The sequence below is a fragment of the Gracilinanus agilis genome, chromosome 2, assembly GCF_016433145.1.
Source record: "Gracilinanus agilis isolate LMUSP501 chromosome 2, AgileGrace, whole genome shotgun sequence".
Lineage (NCBI taxonomy): Eukaryota > Metazoa > Chordata > Mammalia > Didelphimorphia > Didelphidae > Gracilinanus > Gracilinanus agilis.
In genome coordinates, this window is record NC_058131.1 from 651,728,270 (window position 1) to 651,749,768 (window position 21,499).

General features: G+C 35.3%; 1 protein-coding gene across 1 annotated transcript in view; it reads left to right on the forward strand.

The window, feature by feature from the left end:
- Nucleotides 1–20,461, forward strand: part of PARG (poly(ADP-ribose) glycohydrolase) — a 141,098-nt gene extending 120,637 nt beyond the window's left edge. The window contains exons 16-18 of the mRNA XM_044665770.1: nucleotides 4,551–4,656; nucleotides 19,044–19,172; nucleotides 19,949–20,461. Coding sequence (XP_044521705.1) covers nucleotides 4,551–4,656; nucleotides 19,044–19,172; nucleotides 19,949–20,115 — 402 coding nt within the window. The 3' untranslated portion in view covers nucleotides 20,116–20,461. The remainder of the gene's footprint in view (nucleotides 1–4,550; nucleotides 4,657–19,043; nucleotides 19,173–19,948) is intronic.
- The last annotated feature ends 1,038 nt before the right edge of the window (nucleotides 20,462–21,499 follow it).

Sequence of the window (21,499 nt, forward strand, 5' to 3'; positions counted from 1 at the left end):
AACTGATACCACATAATTTCAGAGGTGGCTTTTGTGCAATTTTAGTTCTTTTAAATCGGAAGAAAATTAACTTAGTAAGAATGGGAGAGCTGTATTTATGATACAATAGTTTAAAATCAATTATCACAAAGTTATAATTTAATCTGAATTTTGGAACTCTGGGTACGTTTTTGCTATTCTCAGTCATTACTCCATGAGAAATAGTTGAAAAATAAATGCAATGAAGTGCTTTGTTATTTCCCAAAAGAGTCATATCCATTTAAGCTTCATTTGTCCTATTAGAACCACAGTTTGATTCTCTAGTAAAAATTGTTTTCTAAAAGAGGGAAATAATAACTTTTTGTCAAACTAAAACCATGAAACAATATATAGTGTAATTGATTGGCTGCATAGAAATCTAAAGTGGTATTGTGATTGGAAAAATGTATGACTACATTATGCAAAACTGGCAATGGCTACCCCAGTGCAGAGTGAATTAGTCAGTAAAGTTGGGTTCATGATTATTCACTCATGATCATCTCCATAAGCCTTTGTCATTCAGATTATATAGAGAGGACTCTCCACTCTATCCCAGAAGAGAATCTCCATCATTTACTGTTATTTGTAGAGCTGATGGATTTAACTACTATGAAATATAGAAGGGAATTATGTATTGAACCAACCTGTGAAAACAAAACAGTTCAATACTAGCTACCAATTCTTCTAAAGAGCATAGAGTTTAATCACTGAGAGTCTTTCCTTGAAGATTTTGTCTCTTAAATTTCAGGAGTATTATTTTAAGGTGACAATTACAAGATTAAAAAAAAATTCCCAAGTCAAAAAAAAAAACTTTCAGATTTTTGTTTGTGGGATGGCATAATATATAGAGAGATTTTGTCTCGGAGCCAAGACTGAGTTCAAGTCCCTCCCTTTAAAACATTTTGACTATGTGACCCTTGGCAAATCACTTGATCTTTTAGGGATCTAGGCCAGAGATGTCTAACATTCAGGTCACAAGCTGCCTGTGACCTATCATACTCTTGAGTGTATCCCGGGTCAGGTGTAAATGGAACTGAGAATTATTAAACAAAATAAAGATACTATAAAAATAGATAATGTTAATATGTGGTTTTCTTAGTCAATGTACAACTCACAGGAATCCTTCTGTGGGTTTAATGAATATTTTTAGTTGGACACCATTGCTGGAGGTAATTCTGTGGCACTACATTGTGGAAAAGATGCTAACTGGCTTTGGTAGAGGGAGTTTCCTCATCAGGGAATCTTATACCAAGAAATCGCAAGATGTTAAAACCTGAAGAAATCAGTGCTAATTAAAATTAATGCTAATTAACACATAGTAATTAGATAATCAATGTAAGGAAATTGAATTAGTTAACACTGAAAAGGAAGTAATAAATTATGAAAACTGAAATGGTACTACTGCTAACATTAATATGGCATTAATGTAATTATTACCCTAAAATCTAGTGGATTTTTATTAAAAGAATTTTTCATTAACGATAGCTGCATAAAATTGCTGGATTTTATGACCAAAAGTTTTGCCTAACATATGGACTTTGAGGACTACACCTGACATCAACTTTATTCTTTCTCAAATATCTCTTGTGGAGCATTAGCCTGGGACCTGTACAGCTTATTACCTCAGCTTCTTCAGCTTCATACATTACTTTCTATATTCCATGTCCATTTTCCTTCCTTTCTTTCCTTTGCTTCTTTGGCTTTATCTCTTACTCCCCTTTTCTTCTCTTTCCCCCCTTCCTTACCTTTGTTTTTTCCTTCTCTCAAGGCTTCTGGCACACTGTTTGGCCAGCCCCAACTATAAAATGCTCTCACTGTTGATACCTACAATCCTTGACTACTTTCTAACCCAGCCTTCCTACCAATGCCCTGTGGTCCAAAATTATACCCAACCCATAGCCTTCCTCATGCTATCAAAATTCAATTCTCAATGTCTCTCAGATGTTAAAGATAGTTGGAAAAGATATTTACTATTCTGGAAAAGAAAGATTAGACTGCCATTTGTTTTAGCCATCATTGGGCATCAGCTTGATTTTTCACTAAAGAGTGGTGATTACTGTTAAAGAGAAGATATTGATCTTTCCTAAGCTGAGTGTGATTGGGGATCTCCATGTCCATCTTGTCCTGACTTGGGTTATTTGAGATAAAAGTAGACAGAGGCCAAGTGTAGTTCCCAGAACATTGGACCATCTCTGCTGCAGAAGAGAGGCATGGGTCTCCCAAGGCTGGGAGTTTAGATGTCTTCCCCTCCTTGAGATAGGATTTGTTTGGCTTTATAAAAGCATTGGTACAAATAGTCATTTGCCTAATCTCCTAGTCATTTATGTCTGATTATCATGATATACAGTGAGGATTCCATATATGTTTGTATCATGCTCATTCACTTTTTGTAACCTCTTTTTGGTTATAACTCTAAATTCTGTTCTTATATGTTCAATCTTTGTAGATTATTCATATAACATGCCTTTTTTGTTACAACTTAAATCTTTTTAGGAACACATAGCATTGTGTGACAGTATATATTTAGTTATGCCTAAAGAATCAGTGTGTTCTGCATTCTCCTTTTTCATGCTTGGTTTCACACAATTTTTTTTAACATAGATTAAGTAAGATATCCAGACTCTAGAGAACTTATTAAAGTCAGGGAAAGGCTAAGTATTCCTTAAAATACTCTTGAAATATGTGAAAGGAAATTGAAGTGAGTGAAAGCTTCCTTTTCCTAGGTATCTGAACAGAATTATAGAAAACTCAAGTGTCATAGGTAGCTATGACCTGACAGAAAACTGCATATCACTGTTGGAAAAGTTTGTTATTCATCCTCATGGCATTATAGCAGGGGCTGTTATTTCTCAGCAACCTGCTTGAAACATTGAGCTCTCCAATATTTGTGACCTGAGAGAGATTTTCCATAGCCCCATACATCTGATGGAGCAGGTAATTTGTGGAGACTTGTGTAAGCTCTGTACTGCAAGCATTGAATAATGGTGTTGTACCAAATTATAATTAATATCTGTCAAAATTTACAGCCCAGAAGGGAGTGGAAGGAACAGGTTTATTAATCCACTCCAGACGATGTGTTAAATAAATTTTTATACCTTTGCAAAAACTTCACTGAGTGATTTACTACTTTTCTATATGTGGATTTTGTAGAAGCATCTTTCTTTATCCTTGATTTTTCTCTGGGAACATTTGTCACAGATCATTTTCCTTCCTTCATTTATGGTTGTACAGAAGCCTATATTTTAGCCTTTATTTGGCACTGGAGAGAACCGAGAGCATATTTGCTTGACTGTAACATTAAGCCTTTAATATTGTCTGATGGTCTTAGAAAATACTTAGACCAAGAGACAGAAAATCCAACTAACCTCAGAATAAAGACATAGAAATTGAAAATCCTTACATCCAACAGTTAACTCTGTTCTCTCCTAATATGCAAGATACAGTCAATGTTTAACAATATGTTATATATTATATGTTATATATATGTTATATATATGTTATATATATATACTTTCCTAGTGCTGTTACATTGACTCATAAGATCAGAAGGTTCCTTAGTGGTAATTCTAGTTCAGGAATACCATCTACATTAGTGGTTCCCAAACTTTTTTAGCCTAGTGTCCCCTTTCCAGAAAAAATATTACTTGGTGCCCCCTGTCACATACTATCACTGCCCCCTTATAGTTATTCTTCACACACACACACACACCACCAATGCACCTGTAGCCATCACCATTCTCCTAGATCACTGCAGCACCCACTAGGGGGCAGTGGCGCCCACTTTGGGACTCACTGACTACATTAACATATGCCAAGGATGGTTATCAGCCCTCTCTCTGAGAACACTGCCAGATTCAGGGACCTCAAGGCCTGGGGGTTTAATTTAAACTGCAACAGTCATGTAATCTTACTGAAACTCAAGTTTTCTCACCTGTAAAATGAGAATAATAATAATCACTCTAACTTACTAGGCTGTTGTGGGACAGCTCACTATAAAATTAAAAGTACTATATAAGTGGAAGTTATTGTTGCTAATCAGAATTCTTAGAAGCCACTCACACTATGCATTTCTTAGATACACATCTGTTTATCTGACTTGTAAGTTAGCTCCTATGGAGAAATGAAGCAGTGAGCCTGGGAAACACAGACCACTCAGGTATTTCCAAAGGAAACACTGTTTTAAAAGTATCTTTCTAATATATAAATGAAAGTAATTTATGGGTATGTCTTATTAGCTCCTGCAATATATGTAACAGGTAGAATTTATAAATCACTTCTACTTTTTTTTTCACATTAATTGTTCAAGGGTTTGCATTTCAATAGTAGAAGTTGAAAATATAACTAATTCTCACTTTTAAATTTGTATTTTTATTCTTTGTGTATTTTCAGTGAATTTCTACTTTGAATTACATTTTCTACTTTTCTCACAAAATGAATATGTAAAAACCACAAGCATGGCTTTTATTACTATGAAAGCATTGTATCAGAAACATATCAGCTCACATATTGGCATATTTTTTGCTTTCCTATAGGCTTACTGTGGTTTCTTTCGACCAGGAGTTTCTTCTGAGAATCTTTCAGCAGTGGCTACAGGAAACTGGGGATGTGGTGCCTTTGGGGGTGATTCTAGATTAAAAGGTGAGTGAAAAGAAAAGAAAAGAATGATAGGTTTGTGTACATGTTGATTGGGCCAGAAGTTAACCCATCCCTACAATATCTCCTTTTTTCCTTTTTATTAGGAATGTCACCATTACCAATAAAAATACTTCAATATAGAAAGAACAAAAAAAGATTTTATGTGCAACTGTGAACTTGTATTCTGTAGTTTGTTTTTAAATTTTTCTATATTAACTTCTGTATTAATCACATCACATTTTAAAGGTTCAGACTTTCTTCTTCTTTACTGCTCATCTGGACTGGATAAAGTCATAAACTACATCCACCACTGGTGTTATCTGATTTCAACTGAGCTCTCACTGCTGCAATCCTTTTACTCTTCTCTGATTGATTCCCCTATACACTCTAGTATTTATTCCAAAACTTCTTTCTTTACATAATCCACCTACAACAATTCTCTCTTGTCCCTCTTATCAACAGATCTTTTCTAATACTTTAATGAGAAATAGTAGCCATCCCTCACATAAGCTCCCTCTTCTTCCTGGAACATGGCACTTTCTCTTTACTAAGATCAACCCAACTATTTCTACTCTTGGTACTGTATGATTAAGTTTGTTCTTTCAGTTACATATTTTGTAATTTTCAGTCTCTGCTTATCCAGTGGCTCTTTTTCTCTTGCCCTTAAACCTCCCATATCCTTAAAATACCTTCATTTGGCCCCTACTGACTCTTTAAGTTATCATCTTATATCTTTTTTCCCCTTTTATAGCCAAACTTGTAGAAAAAAGTTTTTATACTCATATTCTCCTGGTTTTTTTTTTTAACTTCCCATTCATTTCTTAACTTCTTAGGATCTCGTTTCCAACTCCATCACTTGACAAATTATGCTTTCCCCATGATCACCAACAGTCTCTTAATTGCTAAGTTAAAAGACCTCTTTTCAATCCACACTTCTCTTGACCTCTCTGCAGCATTTGATACAAGTGACTAAGTACTCCTGTATAATCTCTCCTCCCCTGGGTTTCTGTAGCTCTGTTTTTTCCCAGTTGTCTTTAAATATTTATGACTAATTCATATTAATATCATTTGCAGAGCCATCTATCTCACATCACCTTTGCATAAATGTACCCTGTGACCCTATCCTGGGCTATCTTCTTATACTTTATATCTATTGGTGATCTCTTCAACTTCCTTGGATTCAGCTGTCATCATTGCTATTGGTTCTCAAATTTCCATAACCTAATCTCATCTTTCTCCTGAACTCTAGTCCTTCCTCACCATCTTTGTCCATTGAACATTACCTCCTGGTTGGCATCTCTCTAAGCACAAAATCTCTGTAGATTATACCCATTGTAAAGTCATTATTTCCCATTAGAGAATATTTTTCTTGTTAAATGGTTACATGTTATATCTTCAGCAGAACCCCTTCCTACCACTGAATTGAGATTTTCTTCTTCCCTCCATTTTAATCTCTCCCTTTGCTGCCTCACTCATCCTTCTATACATTTTCTTATTACTAGGAAACTGTAGGAGTTATTTACCTTTGTTGTTTATAATTGACTTGAGTAGTATATATCACAGATTCCCCTTTATATTATTCATTTTCCCTCTTTTATGTACTCTCCTATTCTGTAGTTTTATTCTACAAAGAACATTGATTCACCTGGTAGGTAAGGTGTTTAAAGGTTTAATCCATGGTCTTTCAGGCCTGTGTTCCTCCACTTTGAATTCTTTTACTTAAGTTCTGATTATACTTTTGTCTTCTTTTGTACTTTTGGAAAAAAGTCTCCCTCTGGTCACTCTTTTGTCTTTTGGTAAGGGAGGCATAATTTGTTTTGTTAATTGTGCTTTCCTTAGTTGCTATAATTCATTGCAATCATTTTTCTTATAGTTGTATCACTCACTTTCTGACTCCTTCCTCTTTTGTGGCAGATCCCTAGAGAATTATATCTCAAAACTGTCTTAAGCCTCCTTCCTTTTGGAAGCCTCAGACCCTACCCCAAGTGACTACTGGGAGGACAGAATTGGTCTTATCTAGATTTCAGTTCTCTTTCTTTCAGGCTTGGTAAAGTACCACATATCCTAGCACCCAGTATCAGTTCTTTAGTTCTATCCCTATTTGCATGTCTAACTAAGTAATAGTAATATCTTTTCCCCTAATACACCTCTTTTCTTAATTTCCTTATTTCCTTTCTAAGCTTGGAGTCATTCTTAGCTCCCCTCTATCCCCTGACACCCATACTCAATCATTTGCCATCTTGTAGAGGCAAACTTGATAAGACCTCCATAGTTTAGGCTCTTATCACTTCTTGTCTGAACCATTAATAATATAACCTCTTAATTACTATCCTGGCCTCCAGTCTTTCTTCTGGACTAGTGAAAAAGCCCTTGACATATTCTCTCTACTTTTTGTCTCTTTCCTCTCCAACTAGTTTTCTATATAAGTTTTTACTAAGTTTGTATTCTTAAAGTGGCAAATTAGATCGTGTCACTGTACTTTTCAAGAAGTTTTTCAAGTGGCTTTTCTCCTCTCTCTCTTCTGGAGAATGTATGCTTTCTAAGGTCAGGGACTATGATTTCTATCTTTATATATTCCTAAATAAATGCTTTTTTGGATTGAATCAAAAATTTGTCCTAGTAGATGTTTTATAGTACATTATTGATCTCATTACAACAGATCTTTCAAGTGAAAAATCCAATGTGAATGGATTATCTGTTTTCTGTGTAATAGAATAATTGCTCAAACTGATCATTGGTTTAAGCAAGAAATTCATTCAACAACTATATATTGATAGCTTTGATGAATAAGACATAATCCTGGCTCTTAAGAAACAATCTGGTGAAGGACACAAAAAGCTCATATGTGCAAGCCCCATGTCCCTGTAGTCTATTATGTGTGATGGTAACATTCATTGTAACAAACGCCTTAAAAGTGGTGAACACAGGGGACAGCTGGGTGGTTCAGTGGATTGAGAGCCAGGCCTAGAGATGGGAGGTCCTGGGTTCAAATCTGGCCTTAGGCACTTCCCAGCTTTGTGACCCTGGACAAGTCACTTAACCCCCTTTACCTAGCCCTTACCACTCTTTTCCCTTGAAGCCAATACATAGTATTGATTCTAAGACGACCATTTGAATATGACCATGTGAGGCAGATGTATTAAAATTAATTTTAACTTTTTAACTAATTTTAATAACTAAAAAAAATTATTGAACCCAGGATCTTTGGAAGTTCAGAGGAGGGAGACAAAACAACTAACTTGAATAAATATAGAAGACATGATAGAAAAGAGGACATTTGAACTGAACCTTGATGCACTGGCCCAGTTTCTGTATCTGGACATGATTGCAAAGAGAATAGCATTGGGAAAACTCATTGATTTTAGACAGGAGGATTGGGAGAGAAGGCAGTGTAAGTAAGTCCTGTGCAGGGAGTGCTCAGTGGTTTTGCATGACTGGAGCCAGGAAACACCTCAGGGAATGGAGGGAAGCTCATTAGATTGTGACAGATACCTCATTTGAATCCTCCCAGCCATCTGTCTTTGTAGATGTAAGGGTTCCCTTTTGAAGTGGTGTGAGTTCAGAACCAGCAAGAATTTGGGACCCAGGGGTTGGTTGATCAGGCCCCATAGGTTGAAAGGAAAGGTCTGAATATGATAAGAGATATTATAGCAGGTACAAGTTTATCGTCATCATTTCCTACCATGATATAAGATTAATCAAGCTTTTAAAACTGTCTTGTCTAATCCTTTAATACATCTGCCTCATGTGGCCATATTCAAAATAAGCCTCAATGGTTTCCTCACAATACTTGGCACCCTAAACTTTCTCTTGTCTAACCTAAACAGTCCCATTTCCTTCCACTCACTCTTCAGAGGACATGAGAGGTATCTCTTAGCATCTGAATGGTCATTATATGGAGACAATATTTGATTTGTTCTGAATCCCTCAAATTGCAGAACTAGGAGTATATATGGAAGATGCAAAGAAGTGCATTTATTATTATTTTTTAACACTATCTTTTATTTAATTAATTTGGAGCATTTTTCCATGGTTACAGGATTCATGTTCTATCCCTCCTCTCCTCCCACCCCCTCCCAAAGCCAACACACAAATTCACTGGGTTTACATGTGTCATTGATCAAGACCTATTTCCATTTTATTGATATTTGCACTAGGGTGCTCATTTTGAGTCAGTATCCCTAATTATATCCCCATTCATCCATGTGTTCAGGCAGTTTTTTTTTCTGTGTTTCCTCTCCTGCTGTTCTTCCTCTGAATGTGGGTAGTGTTCTTTACCATAAATCCCTCAGAACTGTCCTAGGTCATTGCATTGCTGCTAGTACTGAGTCCATTACATTTGATTTTACCACAGTATATCCGTCTCTGTGTATAATGTTCTCCTGCATCTGCTTCTTTTACTCTGCATCAGTTCCTGGAGGTCTTTCCAGTTCACATGGAATTCCTCCAGTTTATTATTCCTTTGAGCACAATAGTATTCCATCACCAGCATATATCACAATTTGTTCAGCCATTCTCCAATTGAAGGGCATACCCTTGTTTTCCAGTTTTTTGCCACCACAAAGAGCACGGCTATAAGTATTTTTGAACAAGTCTTTTTCCTTATGATCTCTTTGAGGTATAAACCCAGCAGTAGTATGGCTGGATCAAAAGGCAGGCAGTCTTTTAGCGCTCGCAAAGAAGTGCATTTAGACTTGATATCAAGATCAACTTTCTGACAATCTGAGCTATACGAAAGTTGATTAGGTTTCCTCAAAAGGCAAAAGCTTTCCCATAACCAGAGGTTTTTTTTTGTCAAAAGCTGCATGACATCTTAACAGGTCTGAGTAGAAGTTTTGTTCAGGCATGGGATGGACCAGCTAGGTTTTGAGACCAGGCTCCGTCTAAGTGTTAGGTTCTGAGATTCTGTGGCAAAGTATTCGATTACGTAGATGGAAACAGAGTGAGAAGGGGAGTCAAAGTGACTCAGTTTCCTTTTAAAGTTATCTTTTATAGGATGAGCACCAGTGAAAGTATTTTTTTTTTAACTAGGCTATTTGAAAAAATCGTTATAATGTGGCCTGTTTACCAGCATGTGGGAATAATGTCATTTAGTCCTTTGTTATATTGATTGTAGTGAGATTTACCTACATCTCTTTTGGCTACAAATAGGTTGAATGATCTCTGTATCCTATAATTATTCTTATTCTTAACTTGATCTGTCACCTCAAAATCCTGTGATCCTTGCAAATATGATTTTTTGTGTGTTAACTGATAACTTTTAAAGTTCAGCAATATTTCAAAAACAGTAATTTTGCTTACTTTTTGAAAGTGAAAAATGTAATTTCTGATTTCCAGTCTATCTGATTTATTTTTTATCTTCCTGAGTTTGTTTTAGGGAGCCTATTTTTCTATTTTGAACTTATTGATTTTATGACAAATACTTTTTTTTGTTTTGTTTTGCTCTAAGTAAATAGACGACCAGGTTTATGTCATCAATCCCCAAATCTAGATCTGCCATGGGCTTTAGTTATATTTTATTGTCAACTCAAGAAGTTTTATATATTTGCATAAAAACTCATTCTTAATTGCTGCTGTCTGTTGTATAATCTTCAAGTGAATTAATTAATATCTCAATTCAGTATAAATTTGTTATCATAAATTTAAGCCAAATTGGAACTTTTTGATACATTCATCTCCCTACTCATATATAGTAACTCAACAATTACTAACTTCTATCTCATTGTCCCTTGTACCCATCCCTTCCTCTTCTTTCCCTTGACAAACTTTAGTCAAAGCTTTGATGACCTTAGCAAATAAGCTTTTAGCTGTCTTTTATCTCTCTAACCTGTCCTTTGGATTAGAGTCAGACTAATTTGTTTTTTTTTTTGTTTGTTTGTTTTTAAACTCTTAACTTCTGTGTATTGGCTCCTAGGTGGAAGAGTGGTAAGGGCGGGCAATGGGGGTCAAGTGACTTGCCCAGGGTCACACAGCTGGGAAGTGGCTGAGGCCGGGTTTGAACCCAGGACCTCCCGTCTCTAGGCCTGGCTCTCAATACACTGAGCTACCCAGCTGCCCCCAGACTAATTTGTTTTAAACACTGTTTTCAACATGTTACTTCTCTATTAAGAAGTTTTTTATGGAAACTTCTTTGTAAACAAAGTGCTGTCTGTCTTCCTGTCTGCCTGGTTTATATGTGTATAATTTCTAACTCTTAAATTTAAATTATTTTGTCTATTTTCTCTCACATTTATGTCATTCATCCATCATTTTCCCTCTACAACTCTAATACACACTTTCTGCTCAAAGATGTGTTCCTCACTGTCCCATGAATGTTCCATGTTCATTCCTGACTGTGTATCTTCTTTTGTATTCCCCTTGCCTAGAATGCCCTTATCTATTTCCTGCATCTCTCTAAATTCTCTCTCTCCTTCAGGGCACACCTGAGGTTCTACTTCCACTATGAAATTTCCCTTGACTCCCAACCCTTGTTGGGCTTCCCTGTCTCTGAATTCTTAATGGAGTTATAGTCTGTACCACATGATTCCACACATTAATACTTTCATGTTGTTATTCTTGTGTATGTGTTAATCTTCTCTCCCCATTAGTATGAGTTATGCTTTATAATAACTTGTAAATTTCCCATAATAACTAGTACAGTACTGTTTCCCTAATAATTATTTATTAATTAGCATTGTTATTTTGCTTTAAAATTTCTTTCCTTTCTGCCTTTAGTCCCATTATCCCACAAAGGTCTCCTAAAATCTTTCCTCCAGTATCTTGTCCTAGTGAAAAGGTTGCTCTGGTCTCCTGAAGGGTATATTAGTAGAATACAAGCATTCACAAGTTCAGGATAGCCTTTGAACATGGTCTCATGAACTGGCACTTGTGTATTCCTAAAAAGAAGAAAGAAAGACTACTGGCCACCAAAAACATCATATTTTCAGGCCAAAGCAATTGATGCAGCTTTGTGGCAATTAAGACATCGAGCAGTTGCAGTTTGCAGTCGTGAAACAAGAACCCTCTCTGATGAAATCATAGATCTTTAGATATGTTAAGAAGTCAACTAATAAATGAAGTAGCTCTCCTACCCACTCCAAAATTAGAACGTATGTGCCTAAGCCTTCCTTTAAGCAGATTTTAAAGCATTCACACTGAAATATGGAGAGTCCAAAGTTTGTTCAGAAACATTCAGGTGACTTTAACTTGGGAAAACCATGATTTATTACTTCTAAGCAGGTGTACTCATTTCAGAAGCGCATATCATGAAATCTACTACTCAAGAAATACTTAGAATTTTTTTTAAGCCCTAAGAAAAATGTTGATTAGGACAGTTATCTATTTATTTCAGAATTTATTTAGAATCACAACTTGATAAGTTAAGTAGAATATTCTCATAAAAGTGAATTGCTTACTGTTCATTTGAAATGTAAAACTTTTCAGTAGTCAGCAGAGACTGACTGTATTTGGCTAATGAGCTGCTTTTGGTTTTTTTATAACTAAAACTATAACTAAAACCCATTGATAATTGTGAAAATGTGTAGATATATACATACATATGTGTGTGTGTGTGTGTGTGTGTATACACAGCCTTTATACTATATTCTTTATGTTCAGTATTGTTCTGACCAAAGAGAGCTGTTTGCCTTCCAGTGTTTCAATTAAAGATACCAGATTCTTCAACATCAAGGGATTTCTTAGTACTGAGCAATTTTATTTAATACCGCTTGGTGGCAGTTTGGTATTTTACAGGTCTATTTTTAATATAGCTCAAAACATGTATATATCTTTGTATGCAAAGATATTACATTTATAGTAAGAAATATTTATTTTACTTATGGTCCTAGCAAAAATTAACAGGGAAATTAGGTTTTTGTGAGTAATGTTATTTGAGTCTTTAAAAAAATGTGTGGTTCTAGATTGGAGGGGCAGGAAGAATCAGTTGGAAAAATATAATTTTTTTAATGGAAGGCCACAAAAATTTTAAAAAGAAACACAGAACATCCAAAAATAGCTTCTCTAATTTTAATCATTTTTTTAAAATAATATCTCAAAATGTTGGAGAAATTGATTATGGAGAAAGGTGACAAGTGTTTCTTGCAGACTTGATCACACACCATCTAACTGTGAATTACATACTGAAGAAGACAATGTATTACCTGAGTTTAATTCAATCACATTGAGTAGCCTCTTAATAGAGAAAATGGTAGATTCAAGAGTTATGTATTTATTTGTGAGCAAAAGACTAAGTGACTAGGGAGAGGGACAATAAAAGTTATTTGAATTTAAAAATAACCTTCAACTGTGTTTAAAAACTGTGGATGCATGTCTAAAATGGAATCCTTTAACAGTTCATTTCACTCCTTTTCCTTATATATCATCCTATTTTTCCCACCTCCAAGTGCACATTACCTTGTGGTAATCATTTCATGGCAAGTAAAACCAGAAAGACTTTGAGAAGGTGGAGGAAGATGGATTCTTTAGTTCGATGTTGGATCCTGGGTTTTCTGGGAGTGTTTTATGGTACTCACTCTAACAAGAAGAGATACTGTCTCATGAACAGCACTGCCACAACATAGTTATCTCACAAAGAGGTTTTGGTGTATTTTGGAAATTATATCTTCAGCATTTTATCATAGGCCTTCAAAACTGGAAGGAGAAAAGTTCATGGCTAGAAGTTGTTGAAGAATATTGATTTTAAAAGGTTTTGGGGGGATCCTAAAATCACTAACCAAAATTTTTATTTTAGGTTTTTGAATTTGGAATCGGACAGGACCTTGGAGACCATCTAATCTAACTCTCTCAATTTATAAATGAGTAAACTTAGTCTCAGAGACTTGGCCAACCTCATGAATGCCTAGTGGCAAAACCCAGATTCTAAAGTCGGGGGCGCTGTTTCTGTTTTTTGACTCTCCTTTGTTAGAGGAGCCATATTCATGTAGCTCTTCCATATAGTGGACATCTTATGTCTATTTTATTCAAACAAAAAGCACTTGTTAGGCATTTTTGGTCTATCATATGAAGGACTAGGAATGGGAGACAGAAGAAATAGGAGCAAGACAGGAGTCCTGCTCACTAGTGGCTTGGCCTAATTGGTGGATACAGGAAACAAATAAATAAGCTATTCTTTGGTATGTCTTCTTTATGACAATTAAAGACCCTCTAACAAGATTCTAATTATTTAGACTAGACTGGAACTGAGCTGCTGACATCAGATAAGGGTTTGTGGAGAAGTTAAAATTTGAGCTGAAGTATTGAAGATACTGAAGATAGACTGAAAGGGGGTGGGGGGTAGTTTAGATGGGAAGGACACTGTGAGCCAAAGCACAGTAGTGGGAAATAAGATCGCACGTTTATGGATCGATGACATTTGACCAGAGAAATTAAGAATTTAATTTACAACATGTTGTTTATATCAGTGATGGGATACCCATGTTGCAGTAACCCCTAAACTGACTGAGCTTTGAGGCACAACTGAAAGTACTTGATGGGAGGAATAAAAGTGGGGTTAAAAAGGATTAGTCAAAGGGGCAGCTGGGTAGCTCAGTGGATTGAGAGTCAGGCCTAGAGACGGGAAGTCCTAGGTTCAAATCCGGCTTCAGACACTTCCCAGCTGTGTGACCCTGGGCAAGTCACTTGGCCCTCGTTGCCCACCCTTACCAATCTTCCACCAAGGAGCCAATACACAGAAGTCAAGGGTTTAAAAAAAAGGATTAGTCAAAAAGATAGGAGATTAAAGATAGTAAAGGATAATGAAACAGAGAAATCACATAGGCACACATATAAGTACGCATGTGTGTATGTGTGTTTGTACAGATATGTGTATAAATAAAGATGTATAGTATGCATATAAACATACTTCTCTGTGTTTACATACATATTTTTTTACTTATATCATCTTTAAGTAATGCATCCTATAATATAGAAAATGGCAGCATGGAATTCCTGCAAAAGGTACCTTNAAATTTTGAGCTGTAAAAAAACCAAACCAAACCAGACCAAACCAAAAAAAACAAGTCTACATGACTAACTAAAAAACAACTTGGTTTCTTTCTGCAATGAATGCCTTAAAACAAGAATGAAAAAAATAAAGGAAGATCAAAATGAGACTTTGTTTAAGAATATCAACATGTAGTCACTGATACTGAAAATAAATTCTGCCATACACTACAGTAATTTGATAATGTATGATTACTTAAATGATTCATCTGCATGCTGCCAGGCTTACAGGGTAAGTAAAAAAGCTGACTCTTGAAGGCTCCCCAAGACTGACTTGTAGTTTAGCCTGTTCTCAGATTTCCCTTTCTGTGACCTCAAAAACTCCAGACTCATTTGGATTGTAATATAGAAAATGGCAGCATGGAATTCCTGCAAAAGGTACCTTTTGCAGGAATTCCATGCTGCCATTTTCTATATTACAATCCAAATGAGTCTGGAGTTTTTGAGGTCACAGAAAGGGAAATCTGAGAACAGGCTAAACTACAAGTCAGTCTTGGGGAGCCTTCAAGAGTCAGCTTTTTTACTTACCCTGTAAGCCTGGCAGCATGCAGATGAATCATTTAAGTAATCATACATTATCAAATTACTGTAGTGTATGGCAGAATTTATTTTCAGTATCAGTGACTACATGTTGATATTCTTAAACAAAGTCTCATTTTGATCTTCCTTTATTTTTTTCATTCTTGTTTTAAGGCATTCATTGCAGAAAGAAACCAAGTTGTTTTTTAGTTAGTCATGTAGACTTGTTTTTTTTGGTTTGGTCTGGTTTGGTTTGGTTTTTTTACAGCTCAAAATTTCTGCCAAGGAGAAAATTAAAACCCAACTCCCTGCAGTTCAAATTAAATAATTCCTTTGGCATTTAGACAGGTTTGAAGTCAGACTCTAATGCTTTTATATCATTTCTTGGACCCAGTCCACACACCACAAGAACCTTGTTATATTGCAGATCTATTCTCTTTCCCAACTAGACAAGCAGAATTCATTTAAATGTCCATATGCAGCTCCTTGGAGCTATGGGGATTTGGAATTTTTTAGGTATTGAAAGTCCGAGGGACATTACAGTATTTTAAAGTAATCTTTTAAACAATTATTACTTTTTTGGAATAGTTTTCTTTCTGAAAGTCTAATTTATATCATTTTTATAAATTTACATTTTTTATATATTCAGGGGAATAAGATTATTGTTTTGAAGCTTGAAAATGACTAATCAAAGCCTTTGAATATGTTTGGGGTGTGCCTATGGCAATGGATGAACTTATATATATATAATGTATATTTAAATTGCAGATATTTTTACCTTTTTTTGTAATTTTCTTCTAAAACTCAAGCTTAACACCTCAGTCAACTCAGTTATAATTGAGTTGTGTTTCTATAATGACTCACAACACAGAACTATCCTTGAGTATGTTTTGTGTTGAGATATGTGTGGGAAATGTACTTGGCCTGACATTAGAATATCTTAGCTCTGGTACTTCATCTCTATGTGAGCAAATCACTTAATCTCTTTGAGTCTCAATTTCCTCTTCTGTAAAAAAAAATACAGATGATAATAGTTGCACCAGATGTCTCAGACACTGTGAGGCAGGTTCTTTGTAGGACTTAAAGTGATACAGAAATAGAAGTTGTTAGTGTAAGTCTCATTTTATTCCTCTGTAAAGTGAGAATGATATTTGCATTAACTTTAGCTAACATTCATATAGCACTTTTAAGACTTAGGAATGTTCTACATATCTCATTTGATTGTCCCCACTCTATAGGATATGTGTAGTTTTTCATTCAGCCTTTTCAGGCATGTCTGTTGTGTCTGACTCTTCCTGGCTTTGTTTGGGGTTTTCTTGTCAAAGACACTAGAGTGATTTGCTTTTCCAGCTCATTTTACAAATGAGGAAACAGAGGCAAACAGGGTTAAGTGACTTGCCCAGGGTCACACAGCTAGTAAGTGTCTGAGATCAGATTTGAATTCAGGAAGATGAGTCTTCCTGACTCCAGGCCCAGCGTTCCATCCACTGCACTACCGAGCTAATCTTTTGTATACCAAACTGCCTCTTAAGGTTGTTGTGAGGGTCAAATGAGATAAAGTATGTAAGCACTTTGTAATAAGTGCTTAATAATGCTATATAATTAATAATATTTAAATTAAGTTGAGATTTTTATGTATTAATATTTAATATTCTAAAAATTATGTATATTATTGTTCGAGTTATACCTGGATAGAAATGGACAGCAGTTAGGCTGACCTATTTAAATCATTCTTGATAGTTGCCTATTTTCTTGAATAATACATTGAGAATCAACATGAAGTACATAGTAGAAAAGCTGATAGATTTGAAGTTAGAGGATCTAGGCTCAAATCTTAGCTGTGTCATTTACTAAGTGTGTGACCTCTCTATGACTTTATTTCCTCATATGTTTAAAAGCAGGGAGGAGGGAAAAGGACAATAAATATATGTTCCTATAAAACGAAATTCAAAATTGTCTCTTACTTGGGGAGCAGGATCTATAAAGATCTTTTGTTTATTAATGACCTATGTTTAGTCAGATTTTCAAATTCCCACTAAAAAGGTAATAAATAATATATCATTTTCAGGCTATGGAGATTCATTAGCTTCAATTTTGATATGTAGATTAGTTTAATTTGGCACCTTTAAAAATGAGTTTACTGAAGCTTTAATAGATAAGTTGGTTAAGTAGTTTTAATTAAAACATCATCTCTCTTGAGATTAATTACTACAACACTTATGAGATTAATGGATTCCAGTTATGGCACCCAGCACATTGTAGATACTTGAGAAATGTTAATTGATGAAGTTTATCATATTCTTTGATAGTGAAAGAATTTTAGTCATAATCAAATGTCAGAGGTTCCTTCCTTGCTCTGATATATATTGAATTATATTTAGTTTCTTAGTTGTTTTTTTAAAAGATCCTTCTATCGTAGTTGTAATATATAAATTTCTTTTCTCTTTCCTGAAGACAAAGGCATGTGTCTAGCATGACAACATATACTGAAAACCTATTGAATGTTTTAAGTTACTTCATTACTTCAGGACTCAGTGATTTTTTTGGAGTAGATGCTTCCTTTATTAACATGGTCAATCTTAGCTGATGGTTTTGGTGAACTGCTATAGCCGAAAAAACTCATCCCCTTGCTGTCAATCCCTTCATAATGAGGTTTCTTTGAAATTATCTAAGCAAATTCTTGACTGGTTTAGCTCGCAGTCTTCCGGCACCTGGTGCCTGGGCTTTCCTGATTTTAGGAACCCAGAGTCAACCTCTATGCTACAGTAAGACATTGGAGGAGGACTGTAGTGTATATAAGGTGTTGGGAGTAGTTTGAATCCTCAATTAGGCTTTTTAACTTTATAAAGGATTTTGGCTTTAGAAAACTTAACATGACGCAGAGAGAAGTAAGTGGGACCAAGAGAACAATGTCTGCAGGGCTTATAAATTAAATGAAAAGATCACTAAAGGGGCCTAAATTTGATTAATGAAAAAACTAGTGAAGGTTCCAGAGAAAAACTAATGAAATATTCCACCTCTCTCATAGCAGAAAGATGGGATACCATAAAGAAAAAAAAAGTCTAGATGTTGTCAGACATGATCCTTTGTTGAATATTTTTTGATTAATTGGTTTCTTTAGCACAAAAGAATTTAATCTCAAGGGAGTAAGTGGAAAAGGCTCACAAAAGAAAAACAAGTCATAAGTAAAATAGGGTTTAAAAAATTTTAAGGGAATATTATTAGAAGTTTAGTGATTTACTTCTTTAATTCTTGCAGGGTTAATGAGCATATCAGTACCTTTTCACTAAATCCACTACTGACCAAGAAAACCCAATTTTCTTGTCAGTGTTAGGCTGGTGGCTAAGTTTAAAGTAAAATAATCTTTGAGAGTAATTTAGTTTAGAAATAGGACAGTTGTTTTAGCATCTTGGCTTTGTAACTGAACTGAACCTTTTTATTTGTTGCCTTGTACCATGAAATACTCTAACAATGAATGATAGCAGACATTTTCATGGCATTGAACATGGGCATTTGCTACATTTTATAATGAAGTGAGTCCCCTCCTTTTACAAATGAGAATACTGAGGCTCAGGTCCCAAGACTTGTCCATGGTCACATAGCTGGTAAGTAAAAGAGAGAGGCTTCAAACCCCAGGCCCTCCTGATTCTGAGCCCAGTGATCACTATATTGCACTGCTTTTGTGTTCCTAAAGAAAACATGTGAAGAATCACAACATTCGGCACAATTCATCATCTTAAGTGATTCTGGATAGTAGGGCAGGAAGACGTTACTGCAAGCTAGTGTTGTAGCTTACTCCCTGTGATGTAGCTAATTAAAAAAAATTAGAACTATCTTGATATAAATTGTCATACCGTGGATTGGTGATTGATATTATTTTCTCTTTGCTTAAGCCTTAATACAAATACTGGCGGCGGCTGCAGCTGAGCGAGATGTGGCTTATTTTACCTTTGGGGATTCCGAGTTGATGAGAGACATTTATAGCATGCACACCTTCCTCACCGAAAGGGGACAGACTGTTGGTAAGTACAGGGTAATCCTGGCTCTCTATTAGAAGAGATGTTTGCTAAGCCTGGACAGACGTCACAGGCAGGAAAGGAAAGAATTTATTTGGGCAAGAGGAGGTGTGAAAGTTCTGGTTTGGGGGTTTTGTTTGCAATATTTTTATTCACTAATATGACTCTTTGGTCCATGACATATTGAATGAATGTAGCATGGCTGATCATTCTTAAAGGGCCCTGAATGTGATGGGACTCTTTATTCTCCCTTTCACATTTGTCAAAACTAACAGGAAAAAGTGGCAAGTTAGCCAAATGCAGATAGGAAGATATCAACTGACTCCTACATATCGAGTGCATCAGAATGCTTATGGTTTATAGATTTTTTTTTCCAGGTTAACTACACAAGCTTTCCTCTGTCATTCAGAAGTGGAATGACTAGGGAATGGTCAGGCATTCAGTCAGTAAGCACAAACTAAGTGCTTACTCTGTGCCTGCCAGGCCACTTGTTATAGCTTGTACCATCTAACGCCATGTGGCACAAGGAAAAAGCTGTCTGTGTGTGCTTGGCTACCTTTGTACATGAGGTGGTGAGATAAAGACAAATTAGGTTTTTAAATGTCTTGTTTATTTTTTATAAGATTGTCCTCCAGGCATATGAAAAGATATATTTCTTAGAGCCAAATTATAGGATATTATTCTTTATGTGTTAATAAAACTGAGAGGATCCTTTTGGAAGTTTTTCTTCTATACATTCTTACCTTTATTTTATGTTAAATATTGGGCTCTTTACTTTCTAGGACAAGTTTATAAGCTGCTGCTCCGATATTACAATGAAGAATGCAAAAGCTGCTCGAGCTCAGGACCAGATGTTAAGCTTTATCCTTTCATATATAGCATCATTGACTCCTATGCAGAGACCACTGACCACAATGGAAAAAGGACAGGATTCCGTGGATTGGAATGAGTGAGACTCCTCAGTCAGCGTGGATTCTTTCTTCCTCGATTCGCCCCTATTATCGCCCCCACCAATATGCTGTTTGAATTTCTGGGTGTATTATATGAACTGGCTTAACTTAATATAATTGTGTATATAATCTTGCATTTGTAATCCCGTATACTGTCTCATTTTGGAGAGATGGGATTTTTCAGGTTGTCCATTTAAACCACATCCATCTTGATTTAGAATAGGTATGACTAGATTTAATTTTATTTCAATTTTTTCTTATTCATCAACGTATTTCAGACTATATTCTTTAGACTCCATAGTCCATCAGGTTTCTTTTTGAAAATCTATAAAAGGTTATTCTTAATCCTTCAGTTTTCTTTCTTTCTTTTTTTGATGCCTATAAATCATACAAATTGCCTCTGTAGCTAAGTGAGTACCAGTGATTCCTGGGTGTTCAGTTTAAAAGACTTGTAGTTGTTTTTTTATTGACTATGCTCACTGATATACTTTCTTCACCTCACACTCAAGGATTAATTAGTCTCCTCACTACATTATTTCAGCTTTTGAAAATAAAGAGTGTAGGTGTATATATGTAATCACATACACATACATATACAGATACATATATACACATATATTTCCACACATTTAGCACAATAAAAATATCCTGGGTTTAAATCTGTCTTCAATACTAAAATCACTTTTTAAAAAAATTTTGCTTGTGAAGCACCACCTATTGCAACTTGTCTGCTCTTTTTTTTTCTCAGAACATATTTTTCTCTATAATATTTGTGAAATCCTACAAAGAAGGAGGGAAATAGCAGTAAAAGGGAAGAGATCTGTATGAAACAAATATGGATTTGAAAGCATCAAAGCTTTTAAAAAAAACTAGGATCAGTATATATGGTTAGTGGTAGATGAGGAAGTATATATAACAAGAATTTGAGAACTCGGACCTGAAAGTAATTTATCTTTATTGAAATAACTCTGGTATTTTGGGGATGTATAGTTAACAGATTTTCATTGGCATATCAGTTAGAAGCTATTGCCTCTCTCATAGCTATGTTTTCTGTGTAGATCAGTATGGACTCTAGGGTTTTTATTTTGTGCACACAAAAGGTAAATGAAACTGGAATGATGGATTATTAGGTTTAGGCTTTATCAGGGACTCTGTCTTCTGTCCTCTTCACTGTTGTTAGATGGACATACAATTGGAAACCATCTGTGAAAAGATATACTCTTGAAGTTGGAGAGAATGATTATGTTAGTGATTTGTTATAACATCCACAATTTAAGCAGAAAAATATATAATCAGGTTTTCAAAGCAGTTTTATACATAACTAGGCTCTCAAATGCTGGTTTGTGGTAAATGAGTAGAAAGCATTGTACAGTCAAGTTCTGT